At 41.6% G+C, this 25,123-nt stretch overlaps 1 protein-coding gene across 5 annotated transcripts in view; it reads left to right on the top strand.

Moving 5' to 3' along the window:
• dip2a (disco-interacting protein 2 homolog A) overlaps positions 1-25,123 on the top strand; it is a gene marked incomplete at its 3' end in the record, with an annotated part of 99,724 nt that overhangs the window by 72,749 nt on the left and 1,852 nt on the right. The window contains exons 7-38 of one of the 5 annotated variants that reach the window (XM_084362420.1): positions 1,266-1,307; positions 3,992-4,111; positions 7,198-7,395; positions 7,561-7,652; positions 8,375-8,485; positions 9,994-10,117; positions 10,206-10,315; positions 10,483-10,585; positions 11,881-11,945; positions 12,404-12,497; positions 13,255-13,374; positions 13,504-13,618; positions 14,168-14,307; positions 14,624-14,760; positions 15,165-15,245; positions 16,299-16,426; positions 16,532-16,646; positions 17,335-17,536; positions 17,665-17,774; positions 18,058-18,138; positions 18,458-18,575; positions 18,692-18,813; positions 18,975-19,086; positions 19,208-19,317; positions 19,860-19,990; positions 20,113-20,281; positions 20,622-20,792; positions 23,906-23,967; positions 24,105-24,162; positions 24,281-24,355; positions 24,716-24,890; positions 24,993-25,116. In XM_084362420.1, the coding sequence (XP_084218546.1) occupies positions 1,266-1,307; positions 3,992-4,111; positions 7,198-7,395; positions 7,561-7,652; positions 8,375-8,485; positions 9,994-10,117; positions 10,206-10,315; positions 10,483-10,585; positions 11,881-11,945; positions 12,404-12,497; positions 13,255-13,374; positions 13,504-13,618; positions 14,168-14,307; positions 14,624-14,760; positions 15,165-15,245; positions 16,299-16,426; positions 16,532-16,646; positions 17,335-17,536; positions 17,665-17,774; positions 18,058-18,138; positions 18,458-18,575; positions 18,692-18,813; positions 18,975-19,086; positions 19,208-19,317; positions 19,860-19,990; positions 20,113-20,281; positions 20,622-20,792; positions 23,906-23,967; positions 24,105-24,162; positions 24,281-24,355; positions 24,716-24,890; positions 24,993-25,116 (3,715 nt within the window). Of the gene's footprint in view, positions 1-1,265; positions 1,308-3,991; positions 4,112-7,197; positions 7,396-7,560; positions 7,653-8,374; positions 8,486-9,993; positions 10,118-10,205; positions 10,316-10,482; positions 10,586-11,880; positions 11,946-12,403; positions 12,498-13,254; positions 13,375-13,503; positions 13,619-14,167; positions 14,308-14,623; positions 14,761-15,164; positions 15,246-16,298; positions 16,431-16,531; positions 16,647-17,334; positions 17,537-17,664; positions 17,775-18,057; positions 18,139-18,457; positions 18,576-18,691; positions 18,814-18,974; positions 19,087-19,207; positions 19,318-19,859; positions 19,991-20,112; positions 20,282-20,621; positions 20,793-23,905; positions 23,968-24,104; positions 24,163-24,280; positions 24,356-24,715; positions 24,891-24,992; positions 25,117-25,123 lie in introns of those variants that run through there. The other 4 variants (XM_084362421.1, XM_084362422.1, XM_084362423.1 and 1 more) reach the window with 4 other exon arrangements.

Raw genomic sequence — 25,123 nt, 5'->3', positions numbered from 1 at the left:
AGCGTAAAATGCTGTTTTTGTATCCTGGAGTACGAATCCTTGTTTTGATCCGCTGCTCCCGTTTACCCTGTTCAAGTAACTGCATTATGCTGTTAATACAAACTGAAATGAAAACACAATGTGTTGCAGTTGCCCTGTTTTACTGCTACACTCATTCATGTGCTGTCATCATGTTCCTCTTGGGAGCAGCCGAGTCTTACGCACAATCAAGTGGTGAAATTTGGTATTACTCATATCAAACCGACTTAAAAATGTTTAAATCGGCCTAACCTTTTCGGGGGAGATGGATGGATCACTGACCACAGACCACACCCTACTAACTGGACCGATGTTCGTGCCCTGTGTTAAACCAGAAGTCAACATTTACTTCAGTAAACTGCTTAGCCTTACATCATGTGTGTAAACATCACATACTTAACTTACGTTACTTAGGTACTCATTTCAACCCAAACCATCAGCTGAAATGTTTCTCAGCAAACTTTATTTTGAAGGTCCAACCAGACATTGGATATATTGATTAGTGCTAACTTGAATGTGGAATAAGAACATATACTTTTGTATGTACTTTTGCACAGTGGACTACGGTAGACTGGTGGGTCTATTAAACGCTCTGGTGTGAAACAGCATTGTGGAATACAATAGATGTGTTATGATACATGTTTTTACAGTAGGTGTGTCATGGTTATTGTCTTCAAAAAGCTGTCATAAATGACAATCTGCTCGACCGATCCGTACGTGTTCCTGTCATCCTTCCATTTTCATTCATTCAACATCAGAGCTGAAATGCTGCTTTGAATTAAAGTCCAATATTTTAATAATCTAGCAGCCAGAAAACTGGAACACAGCCTCAGCAGAGCTATTACCGTCCTGCCATCCATCCTCTGTCATTGTGTGCGTTGTCTGGGTTTTTTACTGCTAATAAATCCTAGAACAGCCAACCTGGGTTGACATATAAAGGGGAAAGGATTTGTTGTTTTAAATCTATGGGTTCTGTTTCTGTTTAGTGCTCAAGATGTTTCATACCCACACATCCAAAGCAAGTTTTCTTACATGAGTCATTAAAAATATGACAAAAATAACAAACACAGCAGACAATCCTATTGTTGTTGTTGTTATGGTGCAACAGCAACAGTCTGTGTTTGCTGTTAAGGCTTCTCTCACCTACGTCAGGCTGCTGGTGGATTTCTCTGTCACACATTAACACATTAACACACACCAAGTTAACAGGACTGTTTCATTGACATCCTGATGTGTCTCTCCTCCAGGCTGTGAATGGAGAGGTGAAGGATCCCTCAGTTTAATGGATGGTATTTATAACTGTTCCTCCAACTATATGGCAGTCGGCTGTATGTGTGCTCTGCTGCGTGTGCATTTGTGTTTTGTGTGTTTGTCGCCTCCACTGTCAGGTCTAGCACTTGGCCAAGCCGTGTGTGTTGTTTTCCAAAAATATATGCAAAGCTACAGTGGATTCAGTCGTTGGGTTCCTGTATGTGTGTACGTGCGGTGTGTGTGTTTATATAACCGAGTGTGTTGCAAAGGCTTTAGCATTCGTACAGTCTAACCAAAACGCTGAAGCAGATTGTGTGAAAAGGCCATTCCTATGACAGGTGTAACTACTCACGCAGGGGTTGTGAATAATTTGCATGTTGACATACTGGTGTCTGCGCTCACACTGAGACACTCTGACTTGTCAGTTTATATTTCTCAGCACATTCTGTAACACAAGCCTGTTAGCCTGCAGCCACACAGTGGGTTCAGACACCTAGCACTGCTGCCATTTCAATAACAACACATAGTTGGGTGTAGAAAACACGTCACGCAGCAACTTCAGTTCCATCTGTACTAGGATACTGATGCTGTATGTGTTGGTTTCTTTATGGAGCATGCACACTGTTGTGCATTTTTGTCAGCAAATCCTGGGAAGAGACCAAAACCAACAATGTATTAATGTGACGTTTGTTCCTCTGTGCCATAGAGCTCGATTGTTGACCCAAAACTATTACAAAAACAGCAATGAGCCAGTGACATGTTAGATGGACTTGTCAAATTGGTGCCAACCTGCTCATAAGGGTTCGGTGTCTTGCTCAAGGACACTTCGATGTGCAGCTGGGGGAAAACCTTGCGATTACTGGACGACCTGTTCTACCTCCTGAGCCACAGCCGTCTCAATGTGCCCAATGTTCCTTTATAATGATATACATGGGCACTGTAGTAGATTGTGGGTTAATCCTACATAGATGGCCTGATGCTATAACTGCTCAGAAGTGCATCAAGTGTATCTTAATTCACAGCTGAAAATAGTCCCGAACACTGAACATTTGATATAACCACAATGCTCTGCTGTTCAAACACAATATCATTCAAACATAATATATAATGTATACATAATAATTTTGTCCTCAAAATGAACAAATCAATCACAATTATTACGTCAATATTGAGATCACGATTATTTAACACGATTACTTATTGACTTTGGAAACATCTTGTCCTTTTCAGCTGCTCCAAGAACCGGTACCATAACAGCACAGATTGACACGCATCAAAATCCAACTGGCGGCTGGCTTGACAGGGTTTTATTGTGGGCATTATTACAAAGCAGAGTGCGGCAAAATAATTGCTTTATCTCAGTTATCTTTTTTAAAATGATCTTTAGAAGCCAAAATGTTAATTGAAACTAATATTTGGTTATTTGCCCATCCCTGACACATGCTTGGTTTTGGTCTTTCCATATTTTTTGTTTATAATAAGAAACATATACAAAGAGCCAGCCTTGTTCTTTATCACTATCTTCATTATGGTCTGAGTTTGTTGGTAAATGCAGTTGTGTTAACTGTATATTACTGTGAAAACCTGTGGTGGCATTTTCCTAAAGATAAACTAGAGCCAGTGTTTGCTTCTGTGATTTAATGTTATGGATCTACAAATTATGAAGTCATGAATACGTTAATTATAGTCTTAATCACAGGCGGGTGCTGGTTGGCTCTGATATTAATGATCAAGGCCCTTGAGTGGGTGGGATTCAGGGCCCTCAGATGTTGTCCCGTGTGTCTGGGGCTTTCTAATTGGCCCATCAGGTGCAGCGCTGACCCCCACACGTCTGCTTCCCCCAGTACATCTGTCCCTACACGTGGAGGCAGAGTCTGTCTGAGCCGGGCTTATTATAGTAAGATAGATCTGGAGAGCTGTGTGCAGCTGTGGCCTCCGTCTCCTGTGGCTGTCTGGAATGTCTGACGGAGACCACCCCCTCCCAAACTAAGTATGAATTCATATGGAGGAAATGATGCTGGGATGATTATAGTCCACACCGTCCAAAATGTGAGGGAAATCTAACTGGACACTTCCCCTCTTCTCTTAGTCTTTGTTGTTTTTCTCTCCTGGCCTGCTCCATCATTCATTTACCCCCATCTTTACCAAGATCTTCGTCTGGTGCATTTATGTTGCGGTTCAGCAATTTCAACATAAACGTCAAAAGACTTTGATGGCATAGTTGATTTTAGCCTCCCACGAACGTATGTGACACCTTTTGAGACACCTCCTGAATCACTTATTTCAGTGAGGACATCTTTGTTGCTAGGCAGCAGGCGAGGAGGCTCCTCATTTCCCTGATTTATTTAGCCTGGGAGGTTTGTCAGTGGTTCTCGAGTGACTGAACAAGTGTAACCTTTGACCTCCAGGTGACTGTAGAGGACCTCCTGGTCCACTGTTTTGTTGTCTTGCTGCAATGTGAGTGACAGCTGGTTGTCCTCTATGTCTCATTAGAGCACTGCACTGACCTTTTCTCTTCTCTTATCTGTCCTTCCCTCATCCGTCCCCTTTCTCCTCATTTCATCAATCTCTCAATCAATCTGTCTGCATACTTCTTCCTCTTCTGCGTTCACACCCCGGTATTCTTCCTTTCCATGTCTGTATTTCTCTCTGTATCCTTGCCTTGTCATGTTTATTTTCCTCCTACCTTTTCCTCCTCATCCTCTCTGATTTCATTGTGTAGGTGTTCCAGTCAACAGTCGCGTCTCCTCCAAAATCCAGCAGCTGCTCAACACTCTGAAGAGACCAAAGCGACCGCCGCTGCGAGAGTTCTTTGTCGACGACTTCGAGGAGCTTTTGGATGGTAAGCTGACGGCCTGAAAGTAATTACACTGCTTCTATTAAATCAATAAATCATGGGAAAAGAAGCATCCGTCTCTCTGTGGTGTGATCAGCATACTGATCAGAGAGTGAAGCAATTAAAGGTTGTATTTGATCTAAACAGCCCTGCTCTTTTCAGTGTGACAGCCTTTTAGCTTTGAGATTGTGTCTAATTACCTCTGCCAAGGAGGTTGTGTTTTCACCCGTGTTTGTTTGTTTGTTGGTTGTTTTTTGTTTTTTTGTCAGCAGGATTAATGTACACAAAACTACTGAACGAATTTCAATGAAACTTAAATGGAGTATGGGCCTCAGCCAAGAATAAACCACATTAACTTGTGTTAATGTTAACTCATTAACTTGTGTGGGTCCGAATGAAGGGACGGATCGGGGAATTTTATTTATTTTTCAGATTGTCTGTCAGTCCGTCCCATTCTTGTGAACGCAATATCCCAAGAACACCTTGAAGGAATTTCTTCTTAGTTCTCACTTTATCTAACATTGCGGGTACAGGCGTTTTTGGACATTGTCTTTATTTCGCAGGGAAAATGCATGGACCTTGGTGGAAATGTTTTTTCATTTAGGTGGCTGGTAACTGTGAGTGAGCACATTTTTTTGCAGATCCTGATAAATTCTTTCATAACACTTAGAAAATATGGCTCCATTTGCATTGTTTTGTTGTCCTACTCGTTGGTTACAGACCTGGTGAGTTTAAGTTATGGTTAAGCAGTTATGGGTGGTCTGAAATTTAGAGTCATACGAGGCAAGTTCAGTATTGGATTAGACTTGATCAAATTACAGGGGGCTGTTGGGCCTTGATGATAGGGTTTGGTACCGAACTTTGTACTTTTAAGGGTACTGACCGAATTACGTTGGTACTACCGAGTATAGATAAAGGCTAAATCAGTTGGTGCCAAATTTCGGTAACTGAGAGTGAATCTTTCTAACATAGAGAGAAAGAGAAAGAGAGCAAGACATCACCCCTGCAACAAGTTGCAGTGAGTCAGAGCAACACTCGCCATAATATTTGTAATACTTATGACTGTTATGTATATTTTTATATACTGAGCTGGTACTACATCAGTAGTCCTGGTATCCAGATTGAGTAAAGTGCACAAACACTGAAAAAACAGTTGGGTACCGGAAACCGAATTCCAGATACTAGTCCCAGTATCTCTATTGGTTAAAATGTGAACGGTACCCAACCCTACTTGGCGGAGGTATGCTCTCTACTGAGTGCCATTCTAGGTCTTTGTCGTAGCTTTTCCAGCTTCAGTGTTGGTTATTTGTCAAACTCTTGTTGCAGCTGAGATAAAAGTGTCACATTGACCTCACCGCACCTCAGAAATAAACGGTCAGCATTCACTTTTAGACCACTGGTTGTTATTTTATCTCAGAGACCACCAGGTGTGCCCAGGGAGTGGTCAGGGGATAGTGTGTACAGAAACACACACAGACAGTGGTCCAGCCCTGTCTAACCATTTCCTCCATTCCAACCTGCCCATCATGGGTTTTGGGTGGTTCTCTGCCAGGCTGAATAAACACAGTGAAAATGAACAAGCAGCAGGAATAGTAATACATCAGCAGGTAATTGTAAAGCCTCCATGACTTTGGCACAGAAACGACAGCATGCCAAACCTCGGTGGTCTGCTTGGCATGAGCAGAGAAAACACACAGAGCTGAAATGGCAGCAGGCTGGACGCTATCTGCTCCTGATAGAGGTGTTTTATTTGGCGGGGACGTTTTGCCAGCTCAGTTAAACATTTTTGAATTCCACTTATCAGAGAGTTCAATAGAGTGCGAGGGGAGAATATTGATGGAGAGATGGAAGTCGAATCAAAGCGCGAGCAGGGTGCTTGAAGGATGAAGAGAGAAACCTGCTCCTTTGAATAAGCCAAAGTTTCTCATGAATTCGTATCCGAACCAACTAAGACGAGATAAGGACAGATCAAAGCTCACCTTTAATCCTCCGACTTTATCCATCTCATTGTTATCCAATCCCCACACGACTTTTGTCACCCTGCCTTCTTTTAATAGGAGACACTACAGGTGAAAACCTGTTTCTTTCATGCACCAGTCAATTTTGAGATTTTGGGCTATTTTATGTCTACATGTCTTATTTCAGGCCAGTGGGGGGAAAAAAAGTCCAAACACATTTAAGCGTACAGTATGTTGGTTCAGATTTCTGTTTCAGTAGTAGAGAAAATAGTCTTAAGAAACAAGAAAATGAAAAATGATTGCTGATATCAATCAGATTCATCTTTAACTTTGTTTAATGTGTTAAAGAGGGAAACCTCTTTTATGGCAAATAAATTACATTGAAAATACAAGTGTAGAAATGGAGAGAGTCTGTATCTGTAACTGAAAAAATACTCTTCATGAATAGTGAAAAGGCAACCAGATGAACTGGAAAACAAAAGATGCACAGAACCGAACATCTCTGAACATCATGCTGGATTACGATATTATCATATGTGTAACATGAACACTATATCAATATATTTATTTTTATACCATGGTTACTGTGATATTATGACACCCCTACTGAAAATAAAGCACGAAAATGCAGCCTCAATATCAAGATTTGAAATAAGCTGACTTCATAATGATATTAGTGCCACAACCAACGCTCATTTTCATCATTGATGAATCTGCTGTTTCACAGTTTCACAGAGGCCAAAGCGTCTTCGAATTGCTTCTTTTATCAGACCAACAGTCCAAAACCCAAAGACTCTTCATTGACTGTCATAAACGACAAAGAAAAGCAACTAATCCTTACATTTAGGAAGCTGGAACCAGCAAATGTTTGACTTTTTTGCTTAAGAATGACTGAAACAATCGATTATCAAAATAGTTGGTGATTAATTTTCTTTCCATTGACTTATCAATTATCAACACATTGTTGCAGCTCTCATAAATCAACTCTACCTACTTTTTGTCTAGATATGTGTGGAATTTTACAATAAATATCTTTATCTTCTGCTTTTTGCTCAAAATACCCATTGAGCCCCCCTCACGCTGATGCTGATGCTGATGCTGATCCCCCTCTCTCTCTCTCTCCCATGTATTTAGTCCAGGAGCCAGATCCTAACCAGCCAAAGCCAGAAGGCCAACAGATGAGTCCTCTGGAGGGAGAGCATCTCGGGGTGGTCAACAAGTGGCCTCCCTCCTTGCCAGCAGCCTTACAGCGGTGGGGGACCACTCAGCCCAAGAGCCCCTGTCTGACGGCACTCGACAATGCTGGCAAGCCCGTCTACACGCTCACCTATGGTGGGTACCAACCTGTGGATGACAGCCAATGGAAGATGCAAAACAATGTCACCTCGTTTTGTGATCTGTTGTTATCCTTCGCCATTTTGTGTTTGTATGTCGATATAAAGATCTGTGGTTGTTAAATCAAATGAAATATTTGACTCTGTCCGTTCACTTCTGTAGGTAAACTCTGGACCCGCAGTCAGAAACTGGCCTACACTCTTCTTAACAAGCTGAGCACCAGAAATGAGCCTTTGCTCATGCCTGGAGACAGAGTAAGTCATGAGATCAAACTGTGTTCAATGGTGGTCGGTTGTATGTTACAGTCCTTTGTTGCATTTTATGGATTAGGTGGAGATTTCTTAAATGATATTCAGCGTGTGCACATTAGAATAAGCTCAATTTCCTCAACAAACAGTGTTAACAAGAGTTCAAGATGCAAAAGAAGGTCAAGAAGTAATGTTGAAAATTGCAATGGGGGAAGAAAGAGCAAAGTGGATGTCTAGTCCTTGTACTTAAACAAAACATTGTTTAGAGTTGGCTCTGTTAATAGACTGGAAGGAAATTAATTGCAGACTGTTTTGATAATTGTTAAAATTAATAATTTATTAAATGAAAGTATTTGCTGCTTCTCTTTGTCATTTATGACAGTAAATGAGTGTTTTCCTTTTGGACTCTTGGTCGGACAAAAGAAGCAATTTGAAGATGTCACTCATGGCTCTGGGGAATTGTGATGAGCATTTTTCACAATTTTGACATCTTATAGAATAAAACATGAATCCATTAATCATCAAAATGATCTGCAGAATAATCCCAATTATAGCCCTAATAGTGTCATCAAACACTGTATATGAAAATAAATATTATTACACATTATGTTCTCAGATCTTGTTCAGGATACTTGCTGCACACCATGCCCCCTTCCTTCCAAACTTTTACTGAAAAAGAGGAACTGTATATCATACCATGACATATCGTGTCTGTGATCCACCTGCAGGTTGCACTTGTGTTCCCCAACAACGACCCGGTGATGTTCATGGTGGCCTTCTACGGCTGCCTCCTGGCAGAGTTGGTACCTGTGCCTATAGAAGTGCCGCTGACCAGAAAGGTAAAACACAGTCTCCTAGGAATATATGGGGCATTTTTAACATCCACAGAAGCAGTGAAGAGCAGCAGTGACCCCTGCTGGACGTAACCCCTTAACCTTCAAAGACCTAGAACAAGTTTGGTGACTCGTCTGTGTGTTATTTAGTTTTCCAACCATATTCTCATAGTCAGCATCAAGTGCCACACATCATTTGATTCAGGATAACCTAAAGTTTCAGTCTGGCTCATTTAAAGCCACAATTTTTCATTTGCTTTGTCTGAGAATGGATGAATTTAGTTATAAAAAAATGTCAGTCAATTTTTTCTTCTTTTTTTTTACTGTGAACTCAGACCAAACCTCAAGTTTGTATTTAAAAAATGCACTTGGATGTTTTAGCTTTCCTAAGCAAGCAACAGCCATTTATTATAATGTTATCTATGTCTATCAGAAAGTAAACAGAAAGGTTGTTGAATTAGAACAGAGGACATTGAAGCAATAGTGATTTTTTTCAGAGAAATTCCCCGTTGGCCCAGAGGAAGAAACTATGTGGGTTTCCTTGACGAATCAATGCTGAGAAACCACTGAAAAGCTGAGAAACTACGCACATGGATAGGATCAGCAGTTCAAAAGTTATTAAACATTTTAGACCAATATTATTTTTTTGCTGCCGGCACCTGTCTAGGTCTTTGAGAGTTAATGATTGAAGCAGAGTAGATGTAGCTATTTACGATTTATTGTAGCCCAGAATAGTTTGTTTGTACCAGAGAACCTCTGACTTCATAGTAATGTGTAGCATGATTACACCTGCAGCAGCATTATCTGTTAAACGTTTCAATTACAGTGTGTTATAATGAACTGCAGTCTCCTGCACATCCATCAGCTCAAACTGAGGCAAATTCTGCCACATTAGTTACACAGGCTGAATATAAATGCCTGTTCCTGATTGCCTTTTATAAGCATGCTGTTTGCAGATGCTGTGCTGTAATTAATGAGATTTGAGTGAGGTGAAATGATGTGTGATTCCAGTCAAAATATTAGATCACAGGCCAACTGTTCTCGGGAGTCAGAGGCTCATTCGCTCACTCTGCCAACTCAGACCCTCCCTCCCTCTTCCTTTCTCTTGCCCCGTTTCCTTCCTCTGTCTTCTTCCTCCCACCTTTTTTTCTGCACAGCGTGGTCTGCACAGCACGAGTCGAGCTGTAAGCTAATTTGCACAGCCAATCAAATATGAGTGAGCTCGTGTCAGATCTCGCCTCCATCCCAGCTACGATGGGGCTTTGATGCTCTGCGGTAGAGTTTTTAATAGTGATTGGCCGTCACTCTGTTTTCTTACCTGCTGCTGCTCTGATGTACGATGCTCTGAGGTTTTTTCTGTCATCCTTTCTCACCCTGTTACAATTCCCACCGTCCCTCAGAGCATCTTTTCTTCTAGCTTTTATGCTCTGAATTTTACTCTTCTTAACAGTCGTTTGTGGTGCCAAAGTGTTTGACAGTATAGACTCAAATTGTTATCTTCTCTGGTCCCCCAGGACGCAGGAAGTCAACAGATCGGCTTTCTGCTGGGCAGCTGTGGCGTCACATTGGCGCTGACCACTGACGCTTGTCAGAAAGGCTTGCCTAAAGCACAGACGGGGGAGGTTGCCACTTTTAAAGGTACAGCCTGTTTTATTTTTATTTCGACTGTCTGTCTGCGTAGTTACATTTGGTATGAGCTGACTTCACGTCTCCGTGTCTCTTCCAGGCTGGCCGCGGTTGCTGTGGTTTGTGACAGATGGGAAACATGTTGTGAAGCCTCCAAAAGACTGGCATCCTCCGATACGGGAAGCCAGTAATGACATAGCCTACATAGAGGTCAGTGTACTTTCACTGATGTGACCAATAAAACAGAGATTTATTAGATTTTCATATATATTTGAATCACTTTTAATATTCTTGAACTACTAATAATGACGTCGTTTTCTTCAAATAATCCATGTCTCATTTTCATAATGATCTGTTCAAATGTTTCTTACATCCAGTATAAAACCAGCAAGGAAGGAAGCACCATGGGGATCACAGTGTCCCACTCAGCCATGCTGGCTCACTGTCACGCCCTCACACAGGCCTGCTGCTACACTGAAGGTGAGAAGGACACTTTTGTACTTCTGTGTTTTCTCCATCATGTGTTCATATTGATGGCACGGAGAAAAGTATCCAGTTGGTGGTGGGGAGACAGACAGAGGAAGAAACAGATGACAGAACCAGCTTTAATAATGATGTTGGAATATGCAAAAAAACTGTATACGTTTGGACTTTTTGGGATTGTTGTAGTTTTTTTCCATACTTCTAGGTCTAAAAGCAGAAAGGCAGAGGCTAGAGACAGCCTTTGCTAGCCTATCCAAGCAAATTAAGACACATGTTACAGATCTAGGACTGATTTAAGATTCTGATATTAATGGAAAAGTTATCCCAAACATAACATTTCAGTCATTATCTACTCACCCCCATGCCGATGGAAAGTTTGGTGAAGTTACATAGTCCATAGCTTCACGGCAAAACACGTTGCAGCATTCTCCTAAGCAACCGAAGTAGATGGGAACTTGGGGAAAAAAATGGCTTCATACAGTTCGTCAAATGAGATATAGTCTCCCATTTAGATTATTACAACTCTTTTTTCCAGTCTCCCTAAAAAATCTATAAGAAAACTGCAGTTAATTCAGAATGCTGCTGTCGGGATTTTGACCAACGCAACAAAAGAGATGGAGTCACCCATCTGCTTGCACCACTGCACTGGCTACCTGTAACTTACAGAAATGATTTTCTTTTATCCTTTTATTCACCTACAACATCATACATTAATTATCTATCATGTATCAGTGCTGCATCGCTGCTAATGTTTTATTGTATTCTGACCAAACTGTTTTTGTTTGTTTGTTTTATCCTGTTTTGTGAAACACTTTGGGCTGCACCTTACTGTACATGAAAGGTGTATACCACAGGTTAAATAAAGCAAATCACATAAACCAAGTGATTTTCAAAGCTATTATAATGTAGACTTTCCGCTTCACGTTGCTCTCAGATCCTATCTGAGTGTAATTACAGTCTAGTTTGATAGATGCAGCTGCAGAGCTGGTCATGTGTCTTTCTGTCAGACCTGGGTCAGGTCTGCTTAAAAAGACAGTGAACGTGAGACACCTCCCCTCCAACAGTGTCCCAGTTTTGCTCTAAATAACTCTTAATAGCACCAGCAGAGACTCTCCAGGTCTGATTCTCAGACTTGCTTTGGTGCTTCACATCTACAATCAGGATTTACTCATCATTACAGAACTTGTTTTGTGTGAGAAGAGTAGGATGGTCTATGATTGCTCATGTCAATTAAAGGATTGTCTGAAACCCTTTTCACCTTCTAACTTGTGATAAATCTCTTTGATTTGCAGCTGAGACCATAACCAATGTCCTGGACTTCAAGAGAGAAGCAGGATTATGGCACGGTGTTCTTACTGTGAGTGGTTTTACAGCCTCTGGTACAGCTAATAGATGTGTTATATAATCAGACATAGAAGAGATCCATGCTCAGTTTGCTGATAATTTATCTGACTGACATCTTCCCGCCTAGGGCTTCATCAGTATGTAAATACATTTAAACTAATGAAGTCCTGATGGGCTGAAGCATCTCGACTCATAACTCCAGGGGTTCAAACCTGTAAAAATATTCTGTTTCTTCTTTAAACTCAGCCAAGCTTTCACTAACTGGTTTCCAACAGCTAATATATGACCTGCTTTTGCAGGTTTAAATTCCTAAAAGTTCACAGCAGTAGCACAAACATGCTTTTGTTTGGGCTCTTAACAGTAATTGATCAAAATCTTGTCACGACTCGCAGCTTGTTTGCAGTGACATCATGCTAAACTGCTGACATATTTCAGTGCTGACGTGATGCTTGATGTCTGTTCTCACTTCAGAGTGTCATGAATCGGATGCACGTGATCAGCATTCCTTACTCGCTGATGAAAGTCAACCCGCTGTCCTGGATACAGAAAGTTCATACATACAAAGGTGAGAGTGAATCCACTGACATCTGTCACCTTTTACTGTTATCCACCATGTGACTTTTGAAGCATTCACCTCACCTGCCATCTCCTGTATAGTAATGACAGGACTTCCATTTCCGTCCATGCTCTGATGGAGGGCTCGAGGCCGAAACATTAGCATGTTGGTTGACATGGACAGAAGAAATTTGTGAAATTGAGATTCATCAACTCTATCCTGAAGATTTGTGTGTGTGCTATCTTTATACCTTTGGGTATTCAGGATTTGGGACTTGTAAACTTGTTTTAGCAACACAAAATAAAACACTGAGAATGCACAACCTCTCAAAGATTAACTACATTGATTCTCTGCGTGAAGTACAGCAGTAATAAATCATCAACATTCACTGTCCTATGCTGCATGTGCTTGGTGCTGCGCTTTAGAGAACATTACCAGTGTGGAAGCTCCTTGTTATCATTATAGATGAAGTGAAAGTGATTGTTCTTGGTGTGGAGTTGATAGATTAGAGCAACAGTTTGTTGGACTCATTGATTTCTAGTTCAGTTGTATTATCCAAGGGGCGGTCGAGGAGGCCTGCTACACAGAATAAAATTCATCTCCTCTCTGGTCCGAGCTTAGCTGAGTCACCTGTTGGCAGCTGTGTCAGACCTAGTTGCTACTTGCTGTCAGATTTTGTGATCTGTCATTGGCTATCGAGTTGGATGACAGAGGAGTTGGTTGCGTGACTCCATTGTGATCCTGTCTCTTTGTGTCTCCTGCACAGCGCGGGTTGCGGTGGTGAAGTCGAGGGACATGCACTGGTCTCTGCTGGCCCAGAGAGACCAGAGAGACATCAGCCTCAGCTCCCTGCGGATGCTCATCGTAGCCGACGGAGCAAACCCATGTGAGTCCATCAATAGATTTTCATTAAATAAAATAACCTGATAAACACCCCGAAGCCATAAGAGATTATCATTGATTTGTTTGGCCTGTTTGACTGGCTCTGTATGTGTGTGTGTGTGTGTTACCACAGGGTCGATATCCTCCTGCGACGCCTTCCTCAATGTGTTCCAGGCACGTGGGCTGCGACCTGAGGTGATCTGCCCATGTGCCAGTTCTTCAGAAGCCATGACTGTCGCCATCCGCAGGTGAGCCGCCATTACTGCACCTCATTAGAACAAAAGCAACCTGCCACGCAGCTTTGCACGACTTTGATCCTGCGGGGAGAGGAGGGAGATTAGGGCTTCTTTAACACAGACAGGAACGGTAGGATTTTACAGCTTTCTGCTGATCAGTCATGGAGGAGGATTAGGATGACAGACGGAGTAAAAACACATGCTTCAAATTGGCAAACTGGCTCTATTTTTAAACTGAGAAGAAATGCCTTTTTTTGAGTCTAGAATTGTAATCGGTCCAGAGTCTGTATCTCACAGATTCCCAAAGGATCAATATAGTCCAAAACCATATCTGTGTCCTTTCAAGGTGTCAGTCCAGCTACAATAAAAACAAGTACTAAGGCTCAGTTTGTTATTTAAAAAAACAGCTGTGTGTAAGATACGTTTGGCCTGTGATGCCACTTCTATCTGCTGTGTGTTTTGGAAATAAATATGAATAAGTGACAGTGTTGGTTTCTGACAACTGTGGATATCTTTGACTGCAATAACAGCTGTAATTGTAATGATTTCCACGTCCTTCAGGCCTCCAGAAATGGGTGTTCCTCCTCCAGGGAAAGCGGTGCTGTCGATGGGCGGGCTGAGCCACAGTGTGATCCGTGTGGACACGGAGGAGAAACTCTCTGTTCTCACAGTGCAGGATGTGGGGCAGGTCATGCCTGGAGGTACAGTACGCTGCGCTGCTTATTAACATGTTGCTGCCCTGTATTAGTCAAATGGGTTTCATTTTGACACCACCGTGCATCCCCAGAAAATACAGCTGATCAGATCAGATTTTGTAGAATACTACCTTATGTTGATATCAATAATGTAATTACAAAGCATCTTGCTGACAATAATCAAACAATTCATCCAACTCAAACGTTTTACTACTCTACTACTATTCTTAGAATAAGTAATCCAAACAGGAATCTATGAACATCTACTGTAGATGATATTTAATTGTTCCTAATGTCTCATGTCACCACTTTGTGTCTCCAGCTGTGGTTTGTGTGGTGCGGGTGGAGGGGACACCTTATCTCTGTCAGACGGACGAGGTTGGAGAGATCTGCGTGAGCTCAGGTAGCACGGGCGTAGCTTACTACGGCCTCCCGGGCATGACCAAGAACGTCTTTGAGGTTCGTGTCTTTATTTCTTTTTGCAACTCTTCAGGTGTTCAAGTACCCTGTTCGTTAATGTCACTGCTGCTGGATGAAACCCTGTTGTCAAAACATCAAATCACCTGGATAAGGAAAATTATGTTTAGCTAATGCCAATAAAGACTTCAGTCCAAAGTTTACAGAATATGTCAACACATCAAATTTAAACCTTTTTCCAGAGGATAGTGGGTGAATTAATTAATTGTTTACAGTTTCAAAATAATGTCTGTTAAAACTCACATACCACATTCTCAAAATGATTTCTTGCCAAATGTATCCAGAGGGCAAAGACTCATGTGTAGAGTAATTTCAGATAGAGGCAAAAATACATTTGTACTTCATCCATGAATGTGTGTTTTTAACAGTGTTTTGTCTTGTTGCAGACCATCCCAGTAATATCATCTGGGGTTCCCATCAGTGACAGACCCTTCACTAGGACCTCACTGCTGGGCTTTGTTGGACCGGTAAGTTCCACCTCATTGACGTCTTTTAACCTCTTAATTAGTTATAAATCATCAATATGTGATATTCAATGTCATATTTTCCTTTATATAATTTAGATTTTGTCCCTGCTAAAGCTTCAGCTCACTCAGATCACAAAAAACTAACTTAGGAGTGTCAAGCCATGCAGATAGTTTGATCCGTATGTGCTCAGGGTTTGAGATTTATGCCTCTGAGGCTTCTGCCAGGACCGCAGTGAAATGGTAATAGAGCCGAAAAAATTGCATTTTAAAAAATTCAACCCAGCTATTCAGGATAATTCATAGACCTCTCTGCGGAAAGCTTTCGTAGAGAGCGGTATAACCTGCAGTTCCAAAGGAGACTGTCTACTGAGAGGTCATTGTTTGCTTGGACAAGTTACTGTCACATTTTACACTTTAAATGCAGTGAGGAATATTTTAAATTCGCCCATTGTACAAAAATGAAGTTGAAATATAATGGATATTGCACTGGTGACGTCAGTTGGAGCTGGGCTCTGCACAGTAGCGATCGGGCGGTGGAGCCACTGGATCAAGTTCCCGCCTGTACATTCGCCTGACTCAAAAAATGAACACTTGAATATACATTGACATGATATGAACTAAGCTTTTATTTTGGCCCATGTCCCATTTGCTAACATGGTGGGGGCAGGATTGATCATAGTCCTTTTAGGCAAGTCTTGCCACTTAGCAGCCATCTTGGCAATGACCTCATGCAGTTATTTTGAGCTAACAAGACCAGGCCCCTATCTAAATGGATGAGGAGAGAGCCAGAACTTCACTTTCACTGGTCACTTGGACATAAATTAAAACTGCGTGTATGGGATTATCAGTCAAATCAGATAATAAACGCTCAAAAAGCTCAGTTACCAAAATAAGGTTTAAAATGCTTCTTTTCCACTGGTTATAATTCTACTACTGAGGTCTCTGGATTAATGACCCATCGTGCTGGCTGTATGAAAGCACACTGTACTTTAGATCCGTTAAATGTCAAGATGTAGCCCTCTATAACGGTGCGTGCTTTGTGTTTCCCTCCAGGACAACCTCGTGTTTGTCGTGGGGAAGATGGATGGCCTGATGGTGGTCAGTGGGCGGAGACACAATGCTGATGACGTGGTTGCCACGGCGCTGGCTGTGGAGCCAATGAAGTTTGTGTACAGGGGGAGGTAAATTTAAACTCTACACCTCTTAACATATCTGTAATCTCTCATATCGAGTTGTATGTGCACGGTTTCCTACTGAGTAACAATGTTTCTTTAATGTTGTTCCAGGATAGCAGTGTTTTCTGTGTCCGTGCTGCATGACGAGAGAATCGTTGTCGTGGCCGAGCAGAGACCAGATGCTTCTGAAGAGGACAGCTTTCAGTGGATGAGCCGCGTCCTTCAGGTCTTTTTCACATTCCATCACATTCTCTCTCTCTCTCTCTCTCTCTCTCTCTATATATATATATATATATATATATATATATATATATATTTATATATATATATATATATATTAATATATATATATATATAGAGAGAGAGAGAGAGAGAGAACTTTTGCAAGTTCATCTTAATTTAATAGGTGCAAATGAGGTATGGTGAGCTGATATAACTTCTTACTTACTGCTTTCTTTGCATCACAAAGTTTTACATTCATTTTCTACCTTCCAGGAAGTCCTTGGTGTCAGTACATATCAGTTCAGTGTGAAAACCAACTTGCAGAACCGTCAGACTTCCTCGATAATTTATAACCGTGAATACCTCAAATCTGGAATGCTGTGACATCCTTAAATGTTTTAAGAAAGGTGTTGACTGATTACTAGAGGCTTCATTCCTCCAGGATACAAAATCTGTCAAGTCTTATTGCATGCTTGAAATGTTCATAGTTTGTAGGTTATGTGGGTGAAAAATACACATAGACCCACTTAAAGCTGAAAGATGACAATATTTTACTCTTAATTTGGTTTATTTATTCATCTAAACATGAATATAAACATTTTTAATATTAAAGACATAAATAATTCAAAGTATAAGCATCCCCTCAGTTGCTTATTAAAACGTTGGATGTATTTCCTGTTTTCTGTTTCCAGGCCATCGACAGCATCCACCAGGTCGGGGTGTACTGCCTGGCTCTGGTGCCTGCCAACACGCTACCTAAGGCTCCCCTGGGCGGCATCCACATATCTGAGACCAAACAGCGCTTCCTGGAGGGCGCCTTGCACCCCTGCAACGTCCTCATGTGCCCTCACACGTGTGTCACCAACCTGCCCAAGCCAAGACAAAAACAGCCAGGTATGTCGGGCTTACAAACACATTTTATTTCTTCATTTGTTCATTGCTGTTTGTTTTTTAATGTCAATATGAATGTTGGCCCTGACTTCACTGGCATGTATGATGATGAATGTGGTTGTGCTGGACAGAGGTCGGTCCCGCTTCTATGATAGTGGGCAACCTGGTGGCAGGAAAGAGGATAGCACAGGCCTGCGGGAGAGACGTGGCCCAGCTAGAGGACAATGACCAGGCACGTAAGGTAGATAGTCACCCTCATTTCACCCACTCATCCCCTCCACACACACACTGCAGACACAGGTAAGGATCCACGGTGGACGGAGTGGAATCTGACTTCCTGTGTGACTCAGATTCCACTTGTGTTACACTCATTACTCTTCTCAGCTTCACATCTGTCATTCCTTCATTACAAACACCCACCTTGTGCCACCGTGCTCCATTTATTCCCCATTGTTTGTGTCTGACTTTGCTGTGTGTTTATTCACTTCTCTGTAGTTAAACATCTGTGTCTCTCTCCTCTATAGTTCCTGTACATTCAAGACGTGCTGCAGTGGAGAGCTCAGGCCACTCCAGACCATCCTCTGTTCCTCGTTCTCAATGCCAAGGTAGTGCTTCTTTGACACAGATGTATATAGATTTTTTGTTTTATGATAATGTATTATATTGTGATAGAGTTAGTTCACTTGAGAAACTGCTTTTTAGGGCTGGAACTAATTATTGTTTTTCTTATCAATTGATCTGCCAGTTCTAACGATTAATCAATTAATTGTTTCTTCTACAAAATGTCTTTTTTTTTTTTTTTAAAAAGAGTCTTCATTTACATTTACTGTCATGAATGACAAAGCAGCAAATTCTTACTAGAACCAGCAAATGTTCCTACAATAAATGCATTGTAGATGAATGTGTGTATGTTTTGCTCCTCAGGGCACGGTGGCTAGCACGGCTTCCTGTCTGCAGCTGCACAAGCGGGCAGAGCGAGTGGCTACAGCACTGATGGGACGCCTCAACACTGGAGACCACGTAGCACTTGTCTACCCGCCGGGTAAGAGGCACTTCTTGTCACAGCTATGTCTTCAGTTTTTAATTCTGTCTATTAAGACTGAGACTCTTTACATTGTTGTTGAGATTATTCTACTGTTATTGAACGTTTATGTGCAGGAATCGACCTGATTGCCACCTTCTACGGCTGCCTGTACGCCGGCTGTGTGCCCGTCACTGTCAGACCACCGCACCCCCAGAACCTGGCGACCACGCTGCCCACCGTCAAGATGATTGTTGAGGTAACAGAGAGCACAGGAATTACATTAATTAAACCTGATGGTATGGATTTAAACATAATAAACCACTCCATGAGGGGAGTTTTTCTTTCCGACAGCAAATTGTGTGAAAGTAATGTAACAAATACTGTATGTAGTAACACTGTAGTGTCTCTGTGTTAAAGGTCAGTAAGTCGGTGTGCATCCTCACCACTCAAGCAATAATGAAGCTGCTGAAATCCAAAGAGGCTGCTGCTGCCGTGGACATCAAGAGCTGGCCCATGGTGCTGGACACAGGTGAGTTAAACACGCATACTCAACAGTATTCACAAGTAGATTTTAAGTAAGAATGGAAATGGTCTGCGATTTCCATGGCTGCTTTAATAAGTCTCCTCCTCTGCCTCTGTTCTTCTTCCAGATGACCTCCCCAGGAAGAAGAGTCCTCAGATGTACAAGCCCCCAACCCCGGAGATGTTAGCTTACCTGGATTTCAGTGTGTCCACGACAGGCATCTTAGCAGGGGTCAAAGTATGTTGAATGTTGAAGTACACACTGACACGAGTCATCTGGGTACATGTAACGATGCCACCAGTCTCTCTTTGTGCCTTTTTATAAATATTTAAGTCTCTCTCCAGACAAAATGTGTATTTCTTTTTGTTCCTACAGTTGACTGTTTGAGCTTCACTGTGTGGAATGATGTACGTGCAGAGTGTTACACTAAAAGGCTGTTTTCGTATTCATTGATAAAAGTTTGAATTTTCTCTGAGCTCATTGAAAATCTCATTTTAAGAGGCAGCCTTCAAGGCACGATTTGTGACTCAAACAGTTTGGAGCCAATCCTCCAGTAAGCATACACGTAGAATACTTAACAGTAAGGGAGGAGACATCTTGTATCCAGAAGTTAAACTTGTAGGAGATGTTTTAAGGATTTTAAAGTGGTAATCATACCTTTTTGCCTTTAGCACTGCTAATGTGAAATATTGAAGTGGTTGTTCTTGAGTTGAATTTGAGTCCAGGATTCAGTTTTGATGCATCATCCATGTCTCCGTGTGTCCTCTCCCCTACTTCAGATGTCTCACGCTGCCACCAGTGCCTTGTGTCGCTCCATCAAACTGCAGTGTGAGCTCTACCCCTCCCGGCAGATCGCCATCTGTCTGGATCCCTACTGCGGCCTCGGCTTCGCTCTCTGGTGCCTGTGCAGGTAAACCTGAACAAAATGACAAGCAGGAAAATCAGGGAACAAACTTTGCACTATTTTCTGGAGTCTTTTTTTCCTTCATGTCTTCCCACTCAGCCTCTTTGTTTGCATGTTTCTGGTTTCAGTGTGTACTCAGGTCACCAGTCGATCCTGGTTCCTCCTCTGGAGCTGGAGAGCAACGCGTCCCTGTGGCTCGCAGCAGTCAGCCAGTACAAAGTGCGCGTCACCTTCTGCTCGTATTCAGTCATGGAGATGTGCACCAAGGGCCTGGGGTCACAGACAGAAGCACTGCGGGTCAGTTTGTCTCTTCAGCTGCAGCATTTTCCTCCACACAATTTAAGTTTTCTTCAATTACTCCTTTTCCCAACGGTGCCGTTGCCACAGAGAAGTGATTATCGAGACAGAGTCAGGGTACTCAGGGGTGAAACACTTCAGTTCTCTGTGTCTGTGTGCTGATTAGTCTGCAGCACTTGAGATTGGGATCTCGTACAAATCACGTCTGTGGTTTAGTAAGTGGAATATCTAATGAAAAAGTATGAAAATGTAACCACTAAATTCCTCTTACATGAAGCTGTGTTTGTGTTTTCACACAATTTGCCCTTTCTGATCCAACACTTCTTTCTTCCACCTCCAGCTGCGAAACGTGAACCTGTCTTGCGTGCGAACATGCATGGTGGTGGCAGAGGAGAGGCCCCGCATAGCACTCACTCAGTCCTTCTCAAAGATCTTCAAGGACTTGGGGCTTTCACCTCGAGCCGTCAGCACCACCTTCGGCTGTAGGGTGAATGTGGCAATCTGTTTGCAGGTAAGCAGCTGGTGAAGGACGAAATTAACCAGGGGACGAGGAGGGTTGGAGAGGTCTGGATACTATAGTGGTCAATAGTCAAGGCGACTGGAAGACTGGATATGAATCTATGCAACGATTCAGATCCTTGAAAAACATAGGACCGGCAGCCCTTTAAAGTTGTTAACGATGTAATACAAGTGGCTTATTTTTCTGCTTTATACAGCTCAGGCTGCTAGTGAGTGTAGTGTTTCACTGTAAAGAAAAAGTGCACAAGAAGTGAGAAGGGAACATCGGAGGTGATGTGTCCACATGTTATAAATAATCATGTAGACTGGTTGATGGATGGAGTCAAGAAACTGACAAAATGCAGTAAAAGATTATCAGATGAGTCAAACATATGTTTTAAAGATGCATTATGTAGTCTGGGGAAGACATTTTAATCAGAAAAGAAAGATCTTCATTGACTGATTTTTTTAAACAAACTAAAACTCTCAACACAACACAGTTTCTTACTGTTTTACTTTGTTTATATGTGGCGGACCCTGCCACCTCTCTAGCCTCAAACTGTTCTGGGGACATTATTTTCCTCTGAGAACAGCTTGTTTATTCAGTAGTTACTCATAATCTTGACTCTTCTGGTTTTCTTTTACGAGCTCATTTTGTTTTTCGGCTCCTGAGTTTTCTGCTGCTGTACACATCCTGTAACAGAAAGACTGTAGCTGGCAAAAATGAACCATCTGACATTTATTTGATAAACTAAATGGAGCTAAAGGGAAATAAAAACAAACATTTTAGTTTTTAATCAACTAATTTGAGGTTAAAGGAACATATACAGCTTCATATTTCAGAGATATAAGGTTTTTGAACAACGGCAACAACACCTTTCTCTCAGTTGCTTCTCAGTTTGACTGTTCATCATTTTTCTGTCCTCTCGTGGCCGTTGGTCATTCTATCCCTGGTGAATGTGTTTGTGTGTGTGTGCATGTGTGTCCACGTATATAAACGTATATATCTTTATTTATCTGTCCTGCCCTGTCCTGTCAGCCCAACAGGTTAGGGAAACTGGCTGAGCAGGTAACTGTAGGATAAGAGTCGCTGTTTGCTCATTGGGCTGCCGCTGGGTCTAAATGTGTGTGTGTATATGTGTGTGTCTGCGTGTTCATGTGTTTGTTGTTTATCTTGCATGATTTTTGAACTCGCTTAACCTTAATTCACTGTTTTTTCTCTTGGTTTTCTTTTTCTCTGATGAGCTTCGGCTTTACATTAGCGCTATTTATTTTAGCTGTAGAGTCTCACCTGTATCGAGCGGCTCTTTATTGCTTTATGATACATGTGTGTTATATGTGATGTGCTACTACATTAAACCATGAGCTGGCAGCATGAACTCTGCCGTGATTAGGTTAATTCAGGGGGGCTTCATGGCGATTTTTTGTTTTTATTCACACAGAGAAAAAAAAAAAACAGCAGAGGGAATCTCACCTCAATACACATTACAAGCGAATACGAAAGTCACGTAATCCACAAAGATAAGCACAGAAAGCAACGGACCAAAAAGCAAAAACATAAAATGTGACAAAAACAAGCAACACCAATGATACAAACACTTACAAAGAGGAATCATTTCCATATGTTTGTGCTGTGTTGTGTTTTTTTTTAACAAGTAAAAGGACAGTTTTAGTAATTTTTTAACTTTCATTTACAACAATTAACCACACTTAGTTTTTTGCCTGGAAATTTCATAGTAAGTAGGTGGTAATTACCAAGCAACTTATTCAACAAATGTCATTGAAATTACCCCCAAATCATCTCAATAATCATCTCAAAATTTCTTGAAAATGACTGACATAATTTAACTATAATATCCTGCTATTTTCCAACAAGAAACAAATTATTTTAATTTACTGATCTGCAGAAGTTGGACAGAAACCAGCTGGAAGTTTCCTAGAAATGTATTAAAGAAATGTATTGGGAAAACAGTTCATTTTCATCTTGATAATTTTATTTTGGGTTACTACGACAGGTTTACATGCATTAATGCTCAAAAACACATCGGTTTTCTCAAACTGTCCAGTGCTGTAGCACTGTGTTCCCCCTCTGTCTGAAACACTCTGTTTTAGCTCCTGTCTCTTAAAGCCTTTTTATAATTTAAAAAAAAAATTTTATTGAACCATTATTCTACCTCTCCATTAAAAATAACTTAAAACAAATAGCATCAAAGATTTCACATAAAAAAAAAAACAACACAAAACAGCAAATACATCAATTAATAAAAAGTGTTCAGTCACGGGACATGTGCATTTAGTGGTCAAACAGTCCCTAGGTAATTCTGCTTCCATGCTCATAAAACAATCTAGATTAGGGTCATGCTATAGCTTTACAACTTTAAAAGTACTTTCACCAAACCTGAGAAAAGCTTACAAAATTATGGCAAAGATTAATCTCTGGATTGAGTCTGAAATGCTCCAAAATACTCTTCTCCTGAAACCTCTGCGTCACTCTTTAAACTCAATCAGCTCTTTCTCTCTGTCTGGCTTTGACCTCACAGATGGCCATACAGAAACTCCTTGCTAGCTTGTGCTCTGGCTGTAAACTGGCAAATGAGTGATGGAAAACATAATCTGTCGTGACTTGTCTTACAGCAGTAACGATAACAAATCCCAAAGCAGAGGGAATCGATATCTGACAGCCAGAATCAGGACATGAGAAATGGTTCAATTAAAATGGTAGAGCTATAGACGTCTAATACAAACAAATGATGCTCCACTATAATTTTTATGACACCTTTTTTTTGCAGAAGATAAATATATGAAGGAAAGAAACCACAGCTCATTTATAATTTCTTCTCACAACTGGTACTGTAGCTTTTCCCAGCCTTCTTACACTTCAGCATCAGAGCAGGTGAACTTAACTCTGCAGGATTTTAACAGTGTCTGTGACAACATGGTTGAGTTTGGCCAAAGTCCTAACTATCGTAGCCTGGCTGGTTGGCTTCTGGCTGCCCCCTGCCCTCCCCTGCTTTGTCAACAGTTGTTTCATAAGCAGCTTCCACCTCCCCTCCACTCAGGCTGCATTAATGTCGGTACTATAAGAGTTAACATTATTCACTCATGTCTCTGCTGGCGTTTCTCCAGGGCACAGCTGGACCCGACCCCACCACTGTTTATGTGGACATGAGAGCTCTACGACATGACAGGTATATTAAGTAATCAATTTATATTACTTTGATTACTTCAGTTGTTTTTTTTTTTTTATATATACATGTTGAAAACTTGAACTAAAAAAGGAGACATTAATTTGTCATTTTGTCTCTTTTATTTGTATTTTCTTCAGGGTCCGCCTGGTGGAGAGAGGGTCGCCACACAGCTTGCCACTGATGGAGTCTGGGAAGGTACGGCATCATGTAAACATCCACTAAAACACTACAAACAACTGTGATGTCAGGCTGCAGAAGGGCTCTTTTCTAAATCTATCATGTTTTTTTGACAAATGGCTGTCTGCTGTTGCAGATCCTCCCAGGTGTGAAGGTGATCATTGCCAACACAGAGACTAAAGGACCCCTGGGAGACTCCCATCTAGGAGAGGTAACGTTATCTGAGTTCTTCAGAGCAGACTTGTTTCATTTGAAATGGTTTAATCAAAAACTGAAATTCACTCAGTTACTTTTTAGAGGTCTAAATAAGTCAGCTTCCACCACAGAGCTTTTATTTTTCTTAAATTCAGACACTTATGCATTGTAAGGAAGGTTGTGCTCTCACTACAGAGCCGTCTTTGCACTGTGCTGCCGAACCTCCAACACGCAAACAAACAAATAACACGGCATATTGTATCACTACTACAGTGAAAAAAACAACTAATGCTTATTAATTTAAAAAAAGAAAGAGCGACAGATGTGTTTGATCACCTGTGTAACAGTTACCACCTGTCACGACTGTGTGTGATAGGTCTGGGTGAGCAGTCCTCACAATGCCACAGGCTACTACACAGTGTACGGTGAGGAGGCGCTGCATGCCGACCACTTCAACACCAAGCTCAGCTTCGGCGACACCCAGACTGTGTGGGCGAGGACGGGCTACCTGGGCTTCCTGCGGCGCACGGAGCTGACTGACGCCAGTGGAGGTGAGAATGGACTAAAGATATTTTTACCTCATCACCTCAAGACTTTATTTCTTTATCTTATCAGATATAAACTGTAACTCTGTGTGTGTATGCCTGTGTCAGAGCGCCATGACGCCCTCTATGTGGTTGGCTCTCTTGACGAGACTCTGGAGCTGAGGGGAATGAGGTATCACCCGATCGACATCGAGACCTCTGTTATCCGTTCTCACAAGAGCATAGCTGAATGGTGAGAG

The sequence above is a fragment of the Pagrus pagrus genome (assembly GCF_965226575.1).
Source record: "Pagrus pagrus genome assembly, chromosome: 9".
Taxonomy (NCBI): domain Eukaryota; kingdom Metazoa; phylum Chordata; class Actinopteri; order Spariformes; family Sparidae; genus Pagrus; species Pagrus pagrus.
The sequence above is the reverse complement of the archived record's forward strand: the minus strand, read 5'-3'. Positions and strand labels throughout refer to the sequence as shown.